The sequence below is a fragment of the Lipomyces tetrasporus genome (genome assembly GCF_029532465.1).
Source record: "Lipomyces tetrasporus strain NRRL Y-64009 chromosome Unknown POJ06scaffold_10, whole genome shotgun sequence".
In the NCBI taxonomy this organism is placed as follows: Eukaryota; Fungi; Ascomycota; class Lipomycetes; order Lipomycetales; family Lipomycetaceae; genus Lipomyces; species Lipomyces tetrasporus.
The window spans coordinates 410,345-428,638 of NW_026611605.1; the positions used below are offsets into that span (position 1 = coordinate 410,345).

Sequence of the window (18,294 nt, forward strand, 5' to 3'; positions counted from 1 at the left end):
ATAATAATAGTAATAATGACCGCACTCGATTAAAACACAGGCGACAATAATCGCTGGACAATCGCACGAGCCTGGCCGCGTGCAAGACTGAGTCTGTCGTTTCAACAGGAGCCGTCGTTCGAGATCAATGTCTCCTCACAAACCAGCTGCAAGCGACGGCGACATTCAGGCGACCAGCGACAGGTCGACAGATTGCGGCCTGTGCTTTGTGTGTGTTGCGCTAGGCCGGTTGCGGCTGGTGTTTGGTGGCGGCGGGATGATTGACATAATAAGTCGGGGCGATCACGAGACGCTGATGGGCCTCGGCCGACAAATGTCGCATCGAGTTTTATCATCTTTGAGAACTTCAGAACTTGCCGGTTTCTGGACCGACTCGCGTGGCTGGTGGCGCATGTAAGCTATGCCGTTTCTGGTCTAGTGCCCAACCAAAATTGCCAAATCGCCCAGGTCGAGTCGACACGACGGAGTGTGGGATCGAACCCGAATGGGGCAGGAAGAGCCTGAGACAAAGGGTCTGCGTCGACACGTGAACGGCACCGAACATCATCGTCGAGTCGGCCGAGAACATCCCGTCGCCCGTTCGGTAGAAAAGTAGACCGCCATCGTCATCCTTGTCGGTCTGACAGACTGACGGACTGGCGAACTGAGGAGTGCTGGACAACCTGGGCAGGATTCGGACTGTCCCCGTGGTCGTCTGCACTGTCGGGTCGCCATCCGTACGGGACAATGTGCGGATGGTCTGTGTACGATCTGCTCGGGGCGGTGGTGTCGACAATTATTAGCCTAAAACAGTGGCTATATAGTGGCCGGCAGTGTGCGCTAAGTGCGTGGACCTTCCGCTCACCTGCGAAGCTATTTTTTATTCCCACTTTAGCTCGCGTGATAGCGTGAGCTCATCCGGCTCGGGCGCTGTCAGTCGCGACACTAGCACAACGACTCAGTTGTCTGGGCTAGGGTTCATGCCAGAAGACACCGGTTAACCAGCAACAGTTATAATTGGCGTTTAGTTGGCCGAGCAGTGTCGGTGAGTGTGAGATTAGTGGAATATAATGTGATGTGCGACTTTGTGTAGGCGAGATATTATTATTATTACTAGAGACCGAAACCTGACGCGAGGCGAGGCGAGGCGCAGCGACACTAGCGTTGTGGCCTGCCAGTGCCAAAACCAAAACTCTGCTGAGTCGGTCGCCGTCTTCTCTGGCTGACTCGCTCGCACACTTTGTCAAAGTCGCAACGCTCGCGCGAACACGGCTGTCGCCGACTCGCCCTGTCCTCCACTTCTTCTTCTTCTACTCCCCCATGCCCGCTTCCATCTTCTAATCTTGCTTCTTTCGCTCCGTCTTCATCCCCACCCCCTTCAAACCATCCAGACACCGCTCGCTTTCAATGTCTGGTTACTTCACGTTCGACCACTCGGCACCCCTGCCCCTCGCCCTCGACCCCGAAATGGTCCTCTTCTCCTCATCCACCCCGTCACCTTCCACCTCGTCAGATTTCACCTTTGTCGAACACTTTTCGCTTGCAACTTCCCCGGCCAGCATGTCTCCTGGAGACTGTTCGCCGTTCGACCGCGACCTAGACTCGGGCTCGCGCTCGTCGTTTTCGTTCGACGCCATCGAGCCCTGCCTCACCTCGTCCTCGTCCGCCAGTAGCAGCAGCACCAGCAGCAGCATCGGCAGCCTCAACGCGACAACCGCACCCAGCATTAACCCTCGCATGTTCTTCTCCCGGACTCTGTCGGCCGACCCCAACGACATTGACGACCCTAACGACGTCCAGTTCCGCCGACCGTCGTCGAGCATGCCAACGTCCGAGCCGTCGCCGTGCTCGTCCTCGGCCGAGTCGCCCTACTCAGGCTCAACCCCGGTGCCGTGCCTGGCCCCGCGGCCGGCGCCGGCCCAGACCAACCAGAAGCGAGCGACGAGTCGGAGACCGACGCTTACGTCGTCGCGGTCTGCGCCCGTGGTCTCGCAGCAGCAGAGCCCGGCGAGCGCCGGATCGGCCGCGGCGCCAGTAGTGCCGACCAAGAACGCGGCCGGCAAATTTCAGTGCACCGAGTGCTCGCGGTCGTATCTCCACGCCAAGCACCTGAAACGGCACATGCTGAGACGTAAGTGCGCCATGCCACGTATGTTTGAACAGCGTTAACAAGAGTAGACACTGGCGACCGGCCGTACAAGTGCAGTCTGTGTTCGGACTCGTTCTGTCGGAGCGACATCCTGAAGCGCCACTACGAGAAATGCCAGCACAGGCGGGCAAACGCCAAACCGGCCAGCAAACGGGCCGAGCCTGCGGCCGTCGCCGACAAGCCTGACGCCGCACCTACTGCTGTTGGCATGACCGCGTGCGACGAGTGCGTGCGGGCCGGCATACGGTGTGCCCGCGAGGACGGCCACACGTGTGTGCGGTGCGGACATCTCGGTGCGGCGTGCTCGGTTGCTGGCATCGTGCTGGATGTGCCCCAGTTTCACACTCACCCGGCGGTGCCGCCGCCGCCGCCGCCATCATCGCACCAGGGCTACTACTTCCCGAAATCAGAGATCCTGGACGACGACGACTTGGTCGACGAGCCGGTCGTGTTTCCGATCTCGAACGAGTTTCAGCCGCCGATGAACCAGACGGGGCTGATACCGCCGCAAGCGCACATGTATGACTTTACCATGCTGTCGTACTACTCCGACATGGTCGACACGCAAATGCAGCAGCAGCAGCATGCGCAGTCGCCGATGCAGTTTTACGCTTAATCGATCCGTTGTAATTGACTGATGTTTACGTTTTCAAAAGTTGCATTTGTCTGCTTCTCCTGTTCATATTATTGGGTTAAATCGGTACATAATAGTTTTTGGTTCATTGGAATTTGGTGTTTGTGCTCAATGATCATGTGTAATAGTAATCATGCGGTTTGGCGGACGGTACATGCGGGTATATAATTTGGCTGACGTTATGCTGTAATATTATACAAAGTATATATGTGTATTGTAGACATGTTTGGGTATATAGTATATAATGAAATGATATGCGCGGTGGCCGTAATATTATCCCCCCGTTCTCATCCTTTTTGTGTTTAGGACGTAAAGTTGCCACCGTCCCCAACATTCACCACGGCACTGTGCAAATGATCCGGCACGATCGCATCACGTCCGGCCAGCAGTTAGCGCTGCCGTATTCTGGCCAATCTCATAATAACAAATAATCGAATTATTAAAATTTTAAAAACATTAAACCCCCAGCGGTCTGCTGATCTACGCTCGGGGCGGTTTGACAGGTTCTTTAGCTGCAAGCGCCAGATCGATCGATCGCGCTGCGCGCGCGGCGCATACGGTTCGGTTCCTTTTTGGCCAACGCCCGCTGGCTTCCTCACACCATCCCAACCTCCATTCGACCACCAGGTTTCCACCATACTCGTTCGTTGCAGTATAGCATTACCTAGAACCGAATAGCCCAAAACATGCCGTCTGCCGAGTTCGAGAAAGCTGTGAGTTTGATACTGGTTTTGTTTTTGTTCGTCTGCCGATTGGGGCAGGAGCAATGCTGACGCAAACAGGCCGCTGATGTTCAGCAACTCAAGGTGTTGCCCAAGGACGATGAGCTTTTGAAGGTATGGTTTTGACGGCTCCGGACGGACAGGTCGCTGACGGGACGGTGGGTTAGCTCTACGCGCTGTACAAGCAGGCGACCGTCGGCGACAACGAGACGGCCAAGCCCAGTGTTTTCGACTTCAAGGTGCGTACCCCGCGGAATGGGCGCGATGGTAACGGATGACGATGATGAATGGGCGATGGTAACGGATAACGACTAGGCAAAGTACAAGTGGTCGGAGTGGAGCAAGCTAAAGGGCATGGCCCAGGCCGACGCCGAGACCGAGTACATCAAGTTCGCCGGCGAGTTGATTGAAAAGTACAACAAGTAGATCGCCGAATCACGGTAGAATTGCAATAGAACGGTCATACAGGGATTTAGCTGGATTAAATTATGGCTAGGAATAATACTATATACATATTTTGCCCTGTTCACAAGCACGACCGATGCGATGTTTATAAGCGCCCCATGGCAGATATACTGCGCGTAGCAATAACCCACGACTCGTTCGATTGTCTTCTTTTGCGCGTGTCCAGCACGACGCCGGGAGGATGATGATGATGATTGTCTGCATGACGATGACGCCTGTATGCTTGTTGGGTTGCCGCCGTCGTCCATTTTGGCGCCGCCGCGGCCGTGGGGCTGTCATGCAGCGCCGACAGCGAGATTGTGAGTCCGATCAGTGTCGTCAGGTCGTCGCAGGACGGCGGCAGCACGACCGCGTCAGGCACGTCCGCGTCTGGATCTTCTTTTCGCGATGTCGACGGCTGTTGTGGGGTTGCAGGCAAGTGGTGATGAATGCGCGTATTCTGTGCCGCCGCCGCCGCCGCCGCCGCCGTCGCCGTGGTCGTGGTCGTAGTGTGCCGTGAGGACACAGCCGGCTGCGTATCCATCTGGATCCCTCTCCTCTCGCACGGCGGCGACAACAAACAGCAGCAAACTCGATAGCGGACGGCGGCGAGCGACAGACTAAATACAAGTAAGCACCTGGCCGAGAACCGCAAGCGAAGCCGCAAGCCGGTGTGGACGAAAGGTTGGGCCACGCGGGCTGACCGATCGTCATCCTGCATCACACATCCCAAAATTAACGCGGGCGGTTGGGCCTCATTGCCAACACCGACTGCGCGTTAAACTTTTCGTTACGAAAATGCGGGGTCGTCGTCGTTCGAACCCGCCCACGATTCGACTTCGATTCCGTCGCCGAGGCTACGTTCGAAATACGTCTTTTGTTTAATCGGTTTGACGACACGATGGTGCTTTCGTTGCAGAAACCAGGTCCCAGTCCGGATCTCTGTTTGCTGCCTAGAGCTAGACCGGCTACGTGAGAGATGCAGGGGGGCGCCAAGTGGCTTTGCTGCTGCGGCTAAGCGAGCGCGCGTGCCCATTGTTCCAACCTCCCATCAGGTGACTCGGCAGCAGATAACGACCGACCGCGGGGTTTTCCATCACGTCGGATCAGATCCGGGGTCGCACAGGTACGAAACCGCGCCGCAACGTCATCAATTATGATAGTCATGTGTTAAGCCGAGATAATATTAACTATTGTCCTCCACAATTCATTTCAATTCAAACCACAGGCGGCTCGTAATGGGGCATCAGCGCCCGCATGTCGCGCTCGATCCTGGCCGCCAGAATCTCCGCGTCCTCGCCGACCCACCGCGTCATGACTCCCGGCCACAGATCCATCGTCACGGCCCGCCTGCTGTCATGCTCGACCATGGCCGCAATCGTGGCCTCCATCGGCTCGAAATGCGAAACCTCCCACTCGTCGTCGTCGCCGCCGCCCAGGTGCCAACCGGCGTGGTCGGCCGGCCGATCGAGCCCGGCATCGACCGGCACGACGTCGTGCGGCCGAATGCCGCCCTGCATTCCCAACGCGCCGACGATCCACAAAACGTCCTTGCAAACACATTTGACCTGGGCCAGCGTCTGCCGCCACCAGTTGTTGAACCCAACCGGCGACTCGAGGATGATTCGCCGCCAGTGAATCCGGTAAATAGGCGACGCCGAACCTAGGTTTCGAATATTAACGACAGTGTCCGACCTGACGTAGAATTATGTACTCACCCTGCATGGCCTCTCGGCAGAAATATGACTCGCGGATAAGCACAATGTCGAACTTGACAAGCTCACCGACCGGTGGCAGACTCGCGACGTGCGACACGGCAAACACCCGCCACCGGGCCTCCCCATCCAGCCCGCCGGCAACCGCGCCCTGCCAGTCATTGTACAGTTCGTCCTGGCAAACCACGAGTGTCGCACCGGTCGTGTAGACCGCGCCGGCGATCGCCGGGTAGCAGCATTGCTGGTCGCGCATGATCTGCGCGCATCCGCCCGGCAATATCATGTCCTGCCAGTACACGGTCGCGCGTTTGACGGCAAGTGAGCAGCTTTCCGCCAACGACGCCACGCCGCCGCCGCCGCCGCCGCCGCCGCCGCGACCGTCGTTGACGGCCAGCGACTGCCGTCGCGCTTCGCATATTCGGGGTCGGGCTGCGATCAGCGCCATACACATCCGCATCACCCTAGCATTGGTTTAGCAACCACTTCGTCCACGGCTAGTCAAGACAACAGAACCCACCTAGCCCGGCATCGCTCGTAAAATATGCCGCCGTTAACAAACTTGACCCTTGGCGGCTTTTGCACTGCTCGTCCAGTGTCAAGGTGGAGATAGTATGTCTCCTTGTTCGGCGCCTCGACCTCTACAAACTGGGGATCAACCCAATCCTCGTCCTGGCTGAACTCGCGATACATCATCTGCGCCACGCACGCCCGCTCAAACCCGGCCAGTTCGCTACTCGTCCCGCTGGACGACCGCAACATAGTTTGCACCGCGGCTTCGTCGTCCTGGTTCTCGACCGTCGGCGAACGCACCGGCGCGCCAGTGCAGCATTCATAAAACGCCGCGGTCACGCATTTCCGCCCCGCTAGGCCGGCGCCAATCAGCTCGTGCATCTGCGACTCCTCCAGGACAGGCTCAAACCACGGCTCGGCAATTCCGTCGAACCCGTCCGAATGCTTGTTCAGGTCCCGCAACAGCAGTCCTAATATGTGTCGCCGCTCGCAGTTCTCGACCTGGACCTGCTTGTACAGCTGGTTGTCGGTCGCCGGCATCGCGATCAGCAGCCTTGTCCGCCCCGCTTCCGTCCTGATGTACGCTACCAAAATAACCCGCTCCCGAACAAGCCACTTGACCAACTCCAGCTGCACGCACCACCCGCGCTTGCTGCGCTCGAAATGTCCCACTAATCCGTCATACATGCTGCGTCGGTCGAACTCGCAACCCAGCGAATTCAGCTCACGGTTCAGGTCCGCGATCGACATGTCGATGTCGAGCGTGCCAATCGGGATCTTGGCCACCTTGCGGTTCCACCCGGCCCTGCATTTCTTGACGTCCGGTATTACTACAACCCGTTCGTAACGAGGCATGTTCGCAATCCCGTGGAGAATGCGGTCCGCCCTGGAAAGCGGCCTCATATACCCGTCCGGCCACCGTGGCGCGCGTGCCATCCCCCCTCCCCCCCACGTCAAATCGCCGCCAGAGCAACGTAATGAAGTCGGTTTAAGACGCTGCTGATCTCGGAATTAAATCTTGGCCGACGATCCACTTGCTGGTCCGACCGGGGGGCAGTGCTGTAAACCTTGTTCCACAATTTAGCTATCGGGTTAGGGTCCAATCTTCCCGGGAACTCTCGCCGACGGCTTCCTTCCGCACCCCGGCGTTCCGCACTGCCGCCAGCCAAACCCTACCGGAATTGCGCGTGGCCAACCTAAACCTTGTCATGCCCGATATGTAAAGGACTTGTATCAATCACCAACCGAGCAATTTCTTAAACGCTTCGCGCATGGCCTTCTCCTTAACAGCTGAGAGCTTAGCCCTCTTTGTGGGCTGCAGACCGTTGGTTGCTGTAGGTGCCAGGATAGAGACTATTATTGCAAAGTCAATATGTCATGCCCGGTCCGCCATACGTCATCCGCGCATTTTAGAATTGGCACCGAGGGATTGAATGGCTGGCCGTGTGGGTTAAGATCGTCGACGTCGATGAAATGGGCAGCCGATATGATCTGGCTTGTCGGCGCATCATCCGTCAGCGTTTTCGCCGCCGCGAAGTCGGCTTCCGTCATGTTGCGGCGGCGATTAAACAGCTCCTCCTCGATCGTGCCCTTGAGAATCAAGGTTTCTACGTGCACCTTAGCCGTTTGTTAGTAAACCCCAATTATGACGTAACGAAAATTTTGTGCCCCAACGTACCGGTCGCGTCTGGCCGATACGGTGCGCCCGGCGCATCGCTTGGGCCTCAATGTTTGGCTGCCACACCGGATTCACGAAAAATATCCGCGACGCGCCGGTGACGTTCAGGCCGTGAGCAGCTAACCCTAGATCCATCAGCATCACGCGAAACCTGTCTGTCGCGTTGAACGCCATCAGGTTCGACGCTCGGGCCTGCGGATTCAGTGACGTGGTGTAGAAGCAGTGGTCGATGCCGAACATTTCGAGTCCTTCGCCCAGGTAGAACGCGATGTCGTCGAACTCGTAGAACACGATGATCTTTTCGTCGACGCTCAGCGCCAGAACGCGGGACAACAGGTACGACAGTTTGGACGAAAAGCAGCCGTACATGGTCGTGTCCCTGAACCGCGAATTCTGCGTCAGTTTGATGGATGACGAATTGACGAAGTCTTCAGAGTAATTGACGAAGTACTTGTAGCTCTTGCCCTGTGAGCTAGTGTGTTGTGACGACGGTGTCGACGGTACGCCGGGCAGACCTCTCAGTTTGGTTTCCGTCTCCTGGGCTTTCGATTTGGACGGACTTCGTAAAGGCATTGGCCGCGCCGGTGATTCAGACAACTGGGATTGTCCGTCCAACACTTTTAGGATTTCCTCGTCGGTTACATTTCCATCAACGTCGCGAACTTTGATACCGCGCACAAGTTGCTGGAACCGTAGAATCTTGGCACCAGACATTATTCCAGAACTCGTCCGGAGCGGCAAATCAAATATCTGGTGCGAGACGCCCTCGGGAACATGGGACACAAAGTATCCTATCAATTGTCAGATGCACGGTTGAATTTGAATCCGGACAGGGACAACCTTACCCATCTCGTGGTGCAGTGACGAAAATCTCCAGGACGCATTGCACATAGCAACCTCTCCCGCCTCGAGAGATTTCCTCAGAAGATGGATATCATGCTCAGTGTACGGTTTGCCATTCGCCAGGCAATTTTTGGCGACGTCCATCATGAACTCCACATCGTCGATCGAGAATCCGGTCCAGTAAAATGTGCTGTGTTGCAAGTTTGTAACCAGTCGCCGTAACTGGGCGCGATTATTTCGATGAAACTAAATACTTATTAGACACGGGGTGTGTATAACAAACGTATTCGACCTACCAAATAGTCTTGATCGGTCCGGTCTGACGAAACAGCATTGACGGCCACAAACGCATGAAAGAGATTGATATTGATTTTGTTGAACGTCGATGGCTCAAGTAGCACAACTTCGTGCGTCAGTGGAGGCAGTTCGACGTCAACCTGCAAATCCTTCCACCGGTGACGGACCATGACTTGTCTCAGCACTCGCTCTACAATCTCGTGCCGCTTCTCGTCTAAGAACGGAGCAGCACAGTATTTTTGCCACAGACTAGAGTTATCGCACCATGGCGGAAGACACAGGAAATCCGCAACAATATGTCCCAGGCGCAATAAATCGGTCGCTACCCTACTATGCTGGTTTCCAACGTTGGCTTCGGACCTCGGCGAGGCCGACGTCATGGCCGTGTCTAACCCGACGTTGATACCAAGCAATCCGGGAACTGGCGTGCCTGTGACTGCCCACTTTCGATCAACGTAGAGATGCTTCGCTGCAAATCCAGCATTGGTTTGCGAGGCACCCATAGAATGGCCCTCGTCGACTATTATTCTCTTCCAACGGACTCGAAGCAACAGCGATGATTGCTGTCTAAATTCCAAGGCAAATCTGCGCTGCGACATTAACACAACATCAAAACTGCTGAAATCAACGTCATTTCCTGGGTCATTTCCGTTATACGAGAGTATGGACAGAAAACCCTTATTCACGTGTTTGTCTAGCTCGTTGCGCCATTGAGGCACAAGAGCGTCCGGGCATATAACCAGCGTTGTCCCAGAGAGAACGATAGTCTGGGATTTCACCTTTTCGTGTCCTCTGGTGCCTGCCCTGGTATGCGATGAGCGACGGTCCTCAATCACGTACGAAGCACGATTCTGTGTCAATATGTTGATACACTTTTCTGGCAAGCTGGAGCGGTATGACCTCCACGGTAGTCCTAGACTATTGATTGTCCTTGCGCAGATACTTGAAAGAGAGGAAACCGATGTCCTTTCCGGGGGAACGACCAAAAAGTCATCTGGGACACGGCTACCTTGGTATTTGGTTGCGCAAATAAGCGCTATACATATGCACGTCTTTCTGAAGGTAACAGTCAGTAAACACCAATATCTCCAGAAACTGGTAACTATACCCAAAGCCCATTTCCTCCGACAGCACTCCTCCGAAAGTCCCATCAAAATAGTCCGGCTTCAAATGGACATCGTACGTATCTGTATCCATGTAAAGCTTTGCGCCCTTCGGTGACGCAAATTCGCTGAGTCTGGGATCAATCATTTGAACCGGTAGAAGTTCCTTCCGTATCATCTCCGCGACAGTCTCTCGCTGGTATAGATACAATACCGATTTCATGCCCTCGACACGGCCGGTCATGACTTCGTTGATGATTTCGACACTTTCAGGGTCGTCAATTTCCGGCACACTCTCGGGAACCGCAGAGATCTGATTGAACATGTCAAAAAGGGTGGGCGCCTCGTCCGGTGGAGGCTTGATGAGCGGCACCATACGTGCATTGCGTTCGCCTTCCCATGCTCGCCGCGAGCTGTTGACCAGGACCATCACGTTCCTGATTTTCTTCTTTGTGAGTGTCGGCACTTGAGGAAGGAATCGTCGTCCGTCGACATCCTTAGGAACAATATATACCCGAAACCGTGCTGTCCGACAATCCAGCATTTTATATGTCACCCTAAGAAACAGCCGTTTGTGCAAATACGCGAGTGAGGTTAACGGTTCCTCAAGCACCACGCTTTTTTCCCACGGCGGCTCTATCCACAGCCAGCCATCAGGCGCTTCAATTCCTGGCGCTGGAAGTCTAGGCAGGTTGTGAATATCAATTGTGCCTATGGCTGCAAGTCTATCGAGATCGTTGAGGACCTTCGCGATCTCTATCTCCCGCCGAATTTCATCCTCCGTCTGCACTAGCTGTCAGCAATGCCAGAACCCTTATATATCACTATAAGTATTATACCTTTGATCTCTGTCTCTTTAATGGTCGAGAGGTTTCCGGTGCATTGGAACCTTTCACGGGATCTGAAGCGGACGTCCTTGATCTTGAAGTTGATTTCCCTATGAGAGGTCAACGTGCTCCTAATACCCCACATATCATGCTTTGTGTAAACGCACAGCTTCGCTTCCGCTTTCCGCCAATCGACGGTTTTCGAGCCGATAATTGCGGTCGAGCTGAGAATATCGGCGCTGCGTCTTGTAATTGCGCTACATGTTGATGTAGGACCTCGGTTGATGTGTCAGACCGTATTTGCTCTACCTCCAAAGCCGCCATGATGTTCCCTAACCAATCATTCCCAATTGAACATTCAATGGCAAATATATGCACAGGATATCGTGTCTGTGTTTAAACTGGTGGCAGCTGATCGCTCGCTCCGTGCGCCAACGCCAGGAATGTATGTAGACAAGACTACCCTGTTGGGACTTCATGCCCCACTTAGAACGAATTTCATTTATGACACATCTACTAACGCACGCTCACACCTTCACGTGCTATCAGGTATATCATATCATCAGAAATGTCGGTTCAGGAGACAAGGACAAAATCTACAATTTACATATGTATGTGATTATCTCCAGTAACGGCGGGGCCCTGTGAATCATTCACCTCATTGATGCGCTAGCTAACCTCGTTTAGCTGGCCTTGATCCGTCTGTAACAATCGAGACCCTCCACTATGCATTTATTCCGTTTGGTGACATAGTTGACATTCAGCTACCGAAAGATGACAAATCAAGTACGTATTGCGAGCTAAACGTCATTATGAGACAGAAGGTAACAATGTCAACAGAGGAACCGCATCGAGGATTTGCACTGCTAGAATTTGAAACGCCATTAGATGCTGAATCAGCAATCGATAACATGAATCAAGCGCAGTTGAATGGACGGACATTGAGGGTCACGCTCTCTAGACCCCAGAAGGAACGATTTGATATTCACAACGCCAAAATTGCAGGTGGGTTCTTTGCATGCAAACTCGAGGTCATAGACTGGGACTGACAATGAATTCACAGTCTGGGATTCAGAATCATGGCTACAGGAAAATGTCGTTGACAAATCAGACCGACGGGCTATTGAGGAAAGCATGGCTGAGTCCGCGGCTTTCGATCCAATGCAGAGCTTGGAGAATGACGCGGCTGGTCCTCATGAGAGTTAAACTGACTCTCTACGGGAAACTTATTTGTAGAATACTATCTGGGAAAGTGTATCATAGTGCGAGAGGACGTGTACGATATAGGCTTGAGATTACAGCGATCAATGGGAACTTCACTGGGAGAGCAGGTGTGTTCGCATGCACTCAATTCAACATCTTCAATTGCAGAATGAGTAATATCATATTTTGTGAAAACGAAAACTACGTTCCAGCTCCCTCATCTTCATACGTACATGCTCTCTCGAGAATAACTATCCATTGTGAATACATTCAGTCCCAAGTTTCTAATTGGTGATATAAGATAGAGATAAGATAGAGAATGGTGAATACACAAAACCTTCCCCACTGACTAATTTCAAAATCGTTTTTGGATTACTTGCTGCTGCTTCGGTTAACACGGACCTGCAATCTGTTAGCAACGTTTCGATAACATGCAGTTTCCTAATCACATACGGCGGGGTCGTAAAGGAACTATGTGGAAAACTAGTCAGCAATGTTTGCAATCATAATCAATAACGACTTCGACATACTTTCCGCGAAATAGCAAGCGCTGCAGCGGCGAAACCGATTAGAAGGGTAATGACTGGCCCGAATCATATTAGTAGACGAACTGAGTACCATGAGCCGAGAAATTGGTATAAATCGACACATACAGAGAGGATACAATTCAGCTGGGACGTTCTTTAGCTTCTTCAACTTGTGAGTAACAGGCTCAGCCTTAGTTTGAGGTGTCTTCAAGAATAATATTAGCATTGTCCAGAACTTGGATCGATCGAGAATATTTTCTGGGGTATTTGGAGGTAATATTTAAACCGAGATATCTCTTTGACGAAATAGTCGTGACATACCGATCGGACAATTATACTAGCTCGGAGATCGTTAGCGAGGGAAGCGCGCAGGTTGTTGACAAACGTCGCGCGAACAGCCGCCACGGACGTCGGCTGCATGGCCCGAACGAACGAGCGTCGCATTGTAGATATGGCTGTGGCTCGCATTGTGAAGAGATCGTTGGTCAGATACGGAAGATCCTGGCGGACTTAGACTTGGACTTGGACTTGGACTTGGAGAAGTCAGAAGCGTTGATTTGTCTGAATGACACTGCAATGTGCAATGGCGTGGTGGTTTCCCGTCATTGGCCAGCACAAGACTGACACATACGCTGGTCGTTGAAGGAAAGCGTAGTTGTCAGCACCCGCCGCCGCACTGTGCGGCGCCGGCAACAAGATTTGACTCGTCGGCCTCATTTCAATGATACTCTTGCCTAGACTGATAACGCGCAGACGACGTAACATATTGGCCCATTTGCAGTTAATCACCATAGCTCGACCGCCTGTGTCACTTTATCGAGGAACGAGTTTGACCTAGCGTTCCATAACAAAATACCTAAACAATGATAACAGAATACCAATGAAACTCCTTTACATTCGAAAAAGAATCAAATCCAACAATCTCCCAATTCTATATACAGATGCTTGTCGCATTTCCGCGTTCAAATTCTATTGGACAGTAATGTGTTTTTCCGGGCCCTACTTGCCATGCTCGTGCCCGTGTTTAGGACAAAAGTCAAACCGTGGGATTACTGAATCCATATTTCCTTGACATGGCAGCCCGAATTGATAGTTGATGCACCGGTAAATTGTTTGCCTGCCGACGTCCCATTAGCTACTACAATCTTAACGCGAACAGCACTGACTCACAACGAAGACGCTTACACTGATCGAAAGCCACAAGGCCATTGAAGCCATATTCGAGCGCACATATATTGTAGGATTGTTAGATCGTCGATGTTCGCTCGGCTTTCTGTACCCATAGGCGACCACTATACGACAGGTCTGCCGTTCTGGGAGCTCTCATAAGGCGATAGTCAGCGCAATGTCACTTCGGTGATGTGGGAATACTAGCGACGCAAAGTGACATCGACGGTACGCAACGAAATATATAATTCGGGCTGGGTCTGTCTTCGCTTGGATAATGACTTTCCGAGTTGGTGAGCAATGATCACCCGGACGAGCCATCCGGACTTTCAGCAGAACCACAAAGAACGTTGGCCTATATACGTCTGCATGATCAGGATGTGTGCCTTGTTGAGGTTTGATTCAGAGTGGGAAGTCCCGAATGGCACGTCTCTGTTAAATTATCTCTTTTAGGAGACCTTCTAGGACTTGCATGGTTGACATGCGCTACAGTTTCTGTAGCCGAGACTGGGCATCGCCAGTTTGAGGTAACTTTTAGACTAGTTCCAGCCACTTATAGGCCCGGCGTCTGTGAGTACCTTCGGTGAGTGCGTGTTCCCTGCATGCGGCCGGTTTCTGCGCGTGTACCCGGCAGCCACATTTACTCGGTGTTTTCGATGCCCTTCCGTCCCTGCGGGGCGAACTGAATTTATCGTCAATATTAGATTGTTCGAAATTATCCTTTACCTAAATGGGAGATAGCCACTTATGATTAGGCAGATTGTTCTCCTAGGAATTTGATTAAACAAAGAAATGGACAATCGTAATATTGTTTCATTTCCAACCGCGCCTCATGCAGATCGATTCTTTCGTGCATCTACTCGAACCTCCACCAATTGCAATATTGCTTCCCTAATTAGGTCATAATAGTGTGGAAGTTGACACGACTGAAATTTTATGAATTATGATTAAGTAGCATCATACGGATTGAAGCACTGGACAAACTAACCTACTTTGCGGAAGTTGTAATGATGTAGTAGTCTTGTCACCCAAGAAAAGAAAACGTTGGGACTCCGCGCGCTATTCCTTTTTGAGATTTATTATAGGTGTGGGCCTGGTCTGCCGATTGTGTACTAATTCATCCTCACGGCGAAACCATGGCATTTGTGACTTCTGCACGCAATTTCACATCCGTCAAACGATCCTTCAACTCTTGCAAGTGAGCTGCAATCGCACAATCATATGATGCTGTGGGCAGCGACCACAGCCCAACTGCAAACGGCACACCACGCACTGGACAAGCAAATCGACGCCGCAATCCAAATATTCGCCTACCACCTACGCAGGCACAGAGAAACAGTCTAATCACCTCTCACCAGCAGAACATTCTCAAATCCACACTGACGCGATTTTGGACATTGCGTTGCTTTGTAAACCGTACGGCTTCATCATCTCGGTCGACTGAGCAGGCGCGATAAAAATATATTCATAGATGTATTGCTTGGTATTGTATTTCAGCTTGGCTTTTATTGGGATATATTTGTTGTGACAGGCTGGCATAGTTGAGGACGTTTTTCCTTATTGTGACGAATATGTTTACTTTGTCAGGGTGGCGTTGTCTCTATTTTTTGTGGTTCTGTGTTCGTTTTCAGAATAGTGTAATATAGCTGACAGGACTTAATCGGTAACAGGTCGACAGCTGCGAATTCAAGTCCACGTCTTTGACTAGCCGGCTCGGGCTTGCGCTGAATTTGCGAAGTGTTGAGGACCTGAAATCAAACTTAAACTCTGTCTGCTTGATATGTTTGTAGTCCAGCTCCAAAAATCTCCGAGAATAAAGTCTGATCTCCGAGAATAAAGTCGACGGAAAATACCGCGTTCTTTCATTTTCACGGCTCAATACAGCGACCACTCTGGCACACACGCAACGAAAACTTATACCGCGCCCGGTTTGGTAAAGCTGCTAGTTTGGAGTAACGGCAAAAGCCATTTGGTAGACATAAGGCGGGCGATTGGTTTAGTCACGAGCAATTAAATTGCGACTGTGAAGTTTACGGCCCACCTATGGCTGGCTGGATGTTTATGTTAAAGACAGCTTGCACTCTAAATCCTCCTAATGATAGAGTAGTGGTCTTCTTAACAGATACTATATTTGGGCTGCGATTCACGCTTGTAGCGTAAGGTAGTACAGATTGTGAGAAAAGGTAGAAAGAAAACGCTGAGGTGACACGAGCCCAGCAGTAAAAAAATCACTCGCAAAAAACTGGCACTAGGCAAGCACTCATCTCATCTAATTATAAACATCCCCCTTCTGTCCCCTCTGCCTCTGCTGCCATTCGCCGCTAAACGGCAACTATATACACATCTCCCCTGCTGGCACCACTACTGTCTTTTTTCTTACTACAGCTTGGAGACCGCTTGTGGAATGGGTAAGTTGAAGTATCCGGACCACTGATTTAGCATTCAAATAACTTACTTGCTGATAGATAAGCCTCAAGCTCCTCCTTGCCCTTGCGTTGCAGTCGGCGAACAGAATACTCCGAATATGAAAATTGTTCCCAAGCCATTTTGGAATGAAGATTCCGCTCGAATCAGTCGCACACTGTGGCTGCCTTCTCTTAATCTGATCGAACGCGAATGGACTGGCGAACTTGTAACTGAAGGCTGGGGAACCTGTAAACGGTCTGCATCCGACCAGCCAATCACTGATTGTCTATCGGCATCAACTGCGGAATGCGCGACAGTCGATAAGAAAGAAAGAGCAGCAAAACGCAGAAAGAGAGAGGAAGAACAAACAGAGAAACAACAAGCAGAGAAGGTCAGACGTTTCAGGCTATATCCAACCACAGAGCAGAAAGCGATCCTTCGAAACTGGTTCGGCACCGCACGCTGGACATACAACCGATGTTTGGATGCCGTGGAAAAGAAGGAGGTTGCAAAAAACAAGAAGGACCTAAGAGCGGCGTTCCTTAACAAGGATGCAATTGACAACATGGGCAAGCCGTGGGTGTTGGAAACCCCATACGACATTAGGAACGCCGCCATGCAAGACCTTCTCAATGCATATGATTCCGCACATGCCAGGTACACAAATGACAAGAAGGTGTTCAAGATTAAGCACCGATCTCGCAGAAAGTCTCGCCAGGAGAGCATTGTGATACATCATAAACACTGGTCCAGAGTGAAGGGGAAGTTGTAAGGGTTGACGGGAATTGCACTATATGTTACGTGGAGCTGGATGGCTTGTAACGATATATTTTAGAATATTATCAATGAGGACTCGGACGGGGAACGAGCGTTTCTTATTACTCCTCCCTCGGCCCGGTCCGAGCCTCTACAACCAATAAGCACTAAATAATTACAAAACAAGTAAGCAAAACTTTTCGTATCCGCGGACGACGTGTCGGCCTCGAGTCGGTGGAGCCTAGGTGGGGCCTCGGTGGGGCCTCGGTGGGGCGCCAAGCGCCGAGACAGGAACGAAGGTACGAAACCTCAGGAGCGGTTCCTGACATTCTCCCCTCGTCAAGGGCTCGGCTGCAAGTAAGAGTCCAGATCAGCCGGTCGCGGCTTCCGGGGATAACGACGGTGAAATTCACGAACCAAGTTAACACAACGTGTCAAGTGCGAGAGTGGTTCCCAGGTCTGTTCATCATACCCTAGCCACGTAACGCGGTATTCCACACCCTTCTTTGTCCGGCGGCTGTTGATAATCTCATCGACCTCGTACTCGAACTCGGAGTCGATTTCGATTGGAGGCGGTGGTGGCACCGGGCGACGCGGGAGATCGGACTCCACAAACTCTTTCAGTAACGAGACATGAAAGACGTTATGGATCCGCATATTGGTTGGTAGATCTAATCGATAAGCGGTCCTACCGATACGCTCCGTCACGGTGAATGGTCCCAGGTATCTCTCGTCGAGCTTTGCGGACGGACTCTTGGTTTTCAAATTTCGTCGTGACAACAAGACTCTAGTACCGATTTTGAAAGAGTGATCCCGATGGTGTTTATCGAAATAGCGTGCATGTTCCTGCTGTGCTGCCAGCATACAACTTCGAACTTCGGTATGTAGCTCCTCCAATCTTTCGAGACGTTCATGACCTTCCGTCGTCATGGCTGCCCCCGCGGGAACATCAAAGTGGTATGTGGGATGGTAGCCATAGTTCGCGAAAAATGGTGTCGTCTGAATGGAAGCATTGACCGTGTTATTATAGGTGAACTGGGCGAACGGCAACAGTTCAACCCAATTGTCCTGTCGCCGCGTCGTATACAGTCGCAAGTATTGTTCTAACGATTGGTTGACTCGCTCAGTCTGTCCGTCGGTTTGAGGGTGAAACGCTGTTGAATATTTCCCATTGGTTTGAGTCGTCTCTAGGAATGTTGTCCAGAACCTGGACAGGAAGACCGAGCCTCGGTCCGAGACGATATCCGTTGGGACACCGTGATTCGCGAAGATGTGCATGATAAAGAGATCCGCCAAATCGATAGCTGTGATTGTCTTGGTTACTGCAATGAAGT

General features: G+C 52.0%; 8 protein-coding genes across 8 annotated transcripts; 4 read left to right on the forward strand and 4 right to left on the reverse strand.

Moving 5' to 3' along the window:
• Positions 1–977: 977 nt before the first annotated feature.
• POJ06DRAFT_22319 (uncharacterized protein) lies at positions 978–2,189 on the forward strand. Its single transcript, XM_056185672.1, has one exon. The coding sequence runs from the start codon at positions 1,387–1,389 to the stop codon at positions 2,146–2,148; it is 762 nt and encodes a 253-aa protein (XP_056041244.1). The 5' UTR covers positions 978–1,386; the 3' UTR covers positions 2,149–2,189.
• Positions 2,190–3,272: 1,083 nt separating this feature from the next.
• On the forward strand, positions 3,273–4,000 carry POJ06DRAFT_22325 (acyl-CoA-binding protein). The gene is made up of 5 exons (XM_056185674.1): positions 3,273–3,475; positions 3,545–3,598; positions 3,652–3,723; positions 3,800–3,924; positions 3,981–4,000. Exons 1-4 carry the CDS (start codon positions 3,449–3,451, stop codon positions 3,908–3,910), a joined length of 264 nt encoding a protein of 87 aa, XP_056041245.1. The 5' UTR covers positions 3,273–3,448; the 3' UTR covers positions 3,911–3,924; positions 3,981–4,000.
• Positions 3,718–4,958, reverse strand: POJ06DRAFT_22629 (uncharacterized protein). The gene has a single exon (XM_056185727.1). It carries the CDS (start codon positions 4,647–4,649, stop codon positions 4,035–4,037), a length of 615 nt encoding a protein of 204 aa, XP_056041246.1. The 5' UTR covers positions 4,650–4,958; the 3' UTR covers positions 3,718–4,034.
• A 187-nt stretch (positions 4,959–5,145) lies between these two features.
• On the reverse strand, positions 5,146–7,008 carry POJ06DRAFT_240319 (uncharacterized protein; the record flags this gene model as incomplete). The annotated part of the gene is made up of 3 exons (XM_056186085.1): positions 5,146–5,591; positions 5,647–6,104; positions 6,161–7,008. The coding sequence occupies 3 exons, from the start codon at positions 7,006–7,008 to the stop codon at positions 5,146–5,148; spliced, it is 1,752 nt and encodes a 583-aa protein (XP_056041247.1).
• Positions 7,009–7,299: 291 nt separating this feature from the next.
• POJ06DRAFT_22314 (P-loop containing nucleoside triphosphate hydrolase protein) lies at positions 7,300–11,369 on the reverse strand. The gene is made up of 7 exons (XM_056185669.1): positions 11,069–11,369; positions 10,914–11,011; positions 10,080–10,858; positions 8,971–10,027; positions 8,677–8,920; positions 7,832–8,622; positions 7,300–7,770 (listed from the first exon to the last, which is right to left on the reverse strand). Exons 1-7 carry the CDS (start codon positions 11,223–11,225, stop codon positions 7,510–7,512), a joined length of 3,387 nt encoding a protein of 1,128 aa, XP_056041248.1. The 5' UTR covers positions 11,226–11,369; the 3' UTR covers positions 7,300–7,509.
• POJ06DRAFT_22511 (uncharacterized protein) lies at positions 11,362–12,347 on the forward strand. The gene is made up of 4 exons (XM_056185700.1): positions 11,362–11,512; positions 11,589–11,687; positions 11,742–11,906; positions 11,965–12,347. The coding sequence occupies exons 1-4, from the start codon at positions 11,470–11,472 to the stop codon at positions 12,105–12,107; spliced, it is 450 nt and encodes a 149-aa protein (XP_056041249.1). The 5' UTR covers positions 11,362–11,469; the 3' UTR covers positions 12,108–12,347.
• Positions 12,281–13,198, reverse strand: POJ06DRAFT_260129 (uncharacterized protein). Its single transcript, XM_056188445.1, has 5 exons — positions 12,953–13,198; positions 12,758–12,836; positions 12,635–12,687; positions 12,558–12,575; positions 12,281–12,506 (listed from the first exon to the last, which is right to left on the reverse strand). Exons 1-5 carry the CDS (start codon positions 13,097–13,099, stop codon positions 12,477–12,479), a joined length of 327 nt encoding a protein of 108 aa, XP_056041250.1. The 5' UTR covers positions 13,100–13,198; the 3' UTR covers positions 12,281–12,476.
• A 2,863-nt stretch (positions 13,199–16,061) lies between these two features.
• Positions 16,062–17,055, forward strand: POJ06DRAFT_260141 (uncharacterized protein). Its single transcript, XM_056188446.1, has one exon. The coding sequence runs from the start codon at positions 16,323–16,325 to the stop codon at positions 16,974–16,976; it is 654 nt and encodes a 217-aa protein (XP_056041251.1). The 5' UTR covers positions 16,062–16,322; the 3' UTR covers positions 16,977–17,055.
• Positions 17,056–18,294: the final 1,239 nt, after the last annotated feature.

What these genes read in the sequence shown, in the direction of transcription:
- POJ06DRAFT_22319 (XM_056185672.1), top strand. Translation starts at nt 1,387, where the DNA reads ATGTCTGGTTACTTCACGTTCGACCACTCGGCACCCCTGCCCCTCGCC.
- POJ06DRAFT_22325 (XM_056185674.1), top strand. Translation starts at nt 3,449, where the DNA reads ATGCCGTCTGCCGAGTTCGAGAAAGCT. An exon ending in CTGCCGAGTTCGAGAAAGCT is followed by an intron (nt 3,476 to 3,544) that starts GTGAGTTTGATA and finishes TGACGCAAACAG; the next exon opens with GCCGCTGATGTTCAGCAACT. An exon ending in AGGACGATGAGCTTTTGAAG is followed by an intron (nt 3,599 to 3,651) that starts GTATGGTTTTGA and finishes ACGGTGGGTTAG; the next exon opens with CTCTACGCGCTGTACAAGCA.
- POJ06DRAFT_22629 (XM_056185727.1), bottom strand. Translation starts at nt 4,649, where the DNA reads ATGCAGGATGACGATCGGTCAGCCCGCGTGGCCCAACCTTTCGTCCAC.
- POJ06DRAFT_22314 (XM_056185669.1), bottom strand. Translation starts at nt 11,225, where the DNA reads ATGGCGGCTTTGGAGGTAGAGCAAATACGGTCTGACACATCAACCGAG. An exon ending in TCGGAGGAAATGGGCTTTGG is followed by an intron (nt 10,028 to 10,079) that starts GTATAGTTACCA and finishes TGTTACCTTCAG; the next exon opens with AAAGACGTGCATATGTATAG. An exon ending in GGACCGATCAAGACTATTTG is followed by an intron (nt 8,921 to 8,970) that starts GTAGGTCGAATA and finishes ATAAGTATTTAG; the next exon opens with TTTCATCGAAATAATCGCGC.
- POJ06DRAFT_22511 (XM_056185700.1), top strand. Translation starts at nt 11,470, where the DNA reads ATGTCGGTTCAGGAGACAAGGACAAAATCTACAATTTACATAT. An exon ending in AAAATCTACAATTTACATAT is followed by an intron (nt 11,513 to 11,588) that starts GTATGTGATTAT and finishes AACCTCGTTTAG; the next exon opens with CTGGCCTTGATCCGTCTGTA. An exon ending in ACCGAAAGATGACAAATCAA is followed by an intron (nt 11,688 to 11,741) that starts GTACGTATTGCG and finishes CAATGTCAACAG; the next exon opens with AGGAACCGCATCGAGGATTT.
- POJ06DRAFT_260129 (XM_056188445.1), bottom strand. Translation starts at nt 13,099, where the DNA reads ATGCGAGCCACAGCCATATCTACAATGCGACGCTCGTTCGTTCGGGCC. An exon ending in CTAGTATAATTGTCCGATCG is followed by an intron (nt 12,837 to 12,952) that starts GTATGTCACGAC and finishes TTATTCTTGAAG; the next exon opens with ACACCTCAAACTAAGGCTGA. An exon ending in AGCTGAATTGTATCCTCTCT is followed by an intron (nt 12,688 to 12,757) that starts GTATGTGTCGAT and finishes GATTCGGGCCAG; the next exon opens with TCATTACCCTTCTAATCGGT.
- POJ06DRAFT_260141 (XM_056188446.1), top strand. Translation starts at nt 16,323, where the DNA reads ATGAAAATTGTTCCCAAGCCATTTTGGAATGAAGATTCCGCTCGAATC.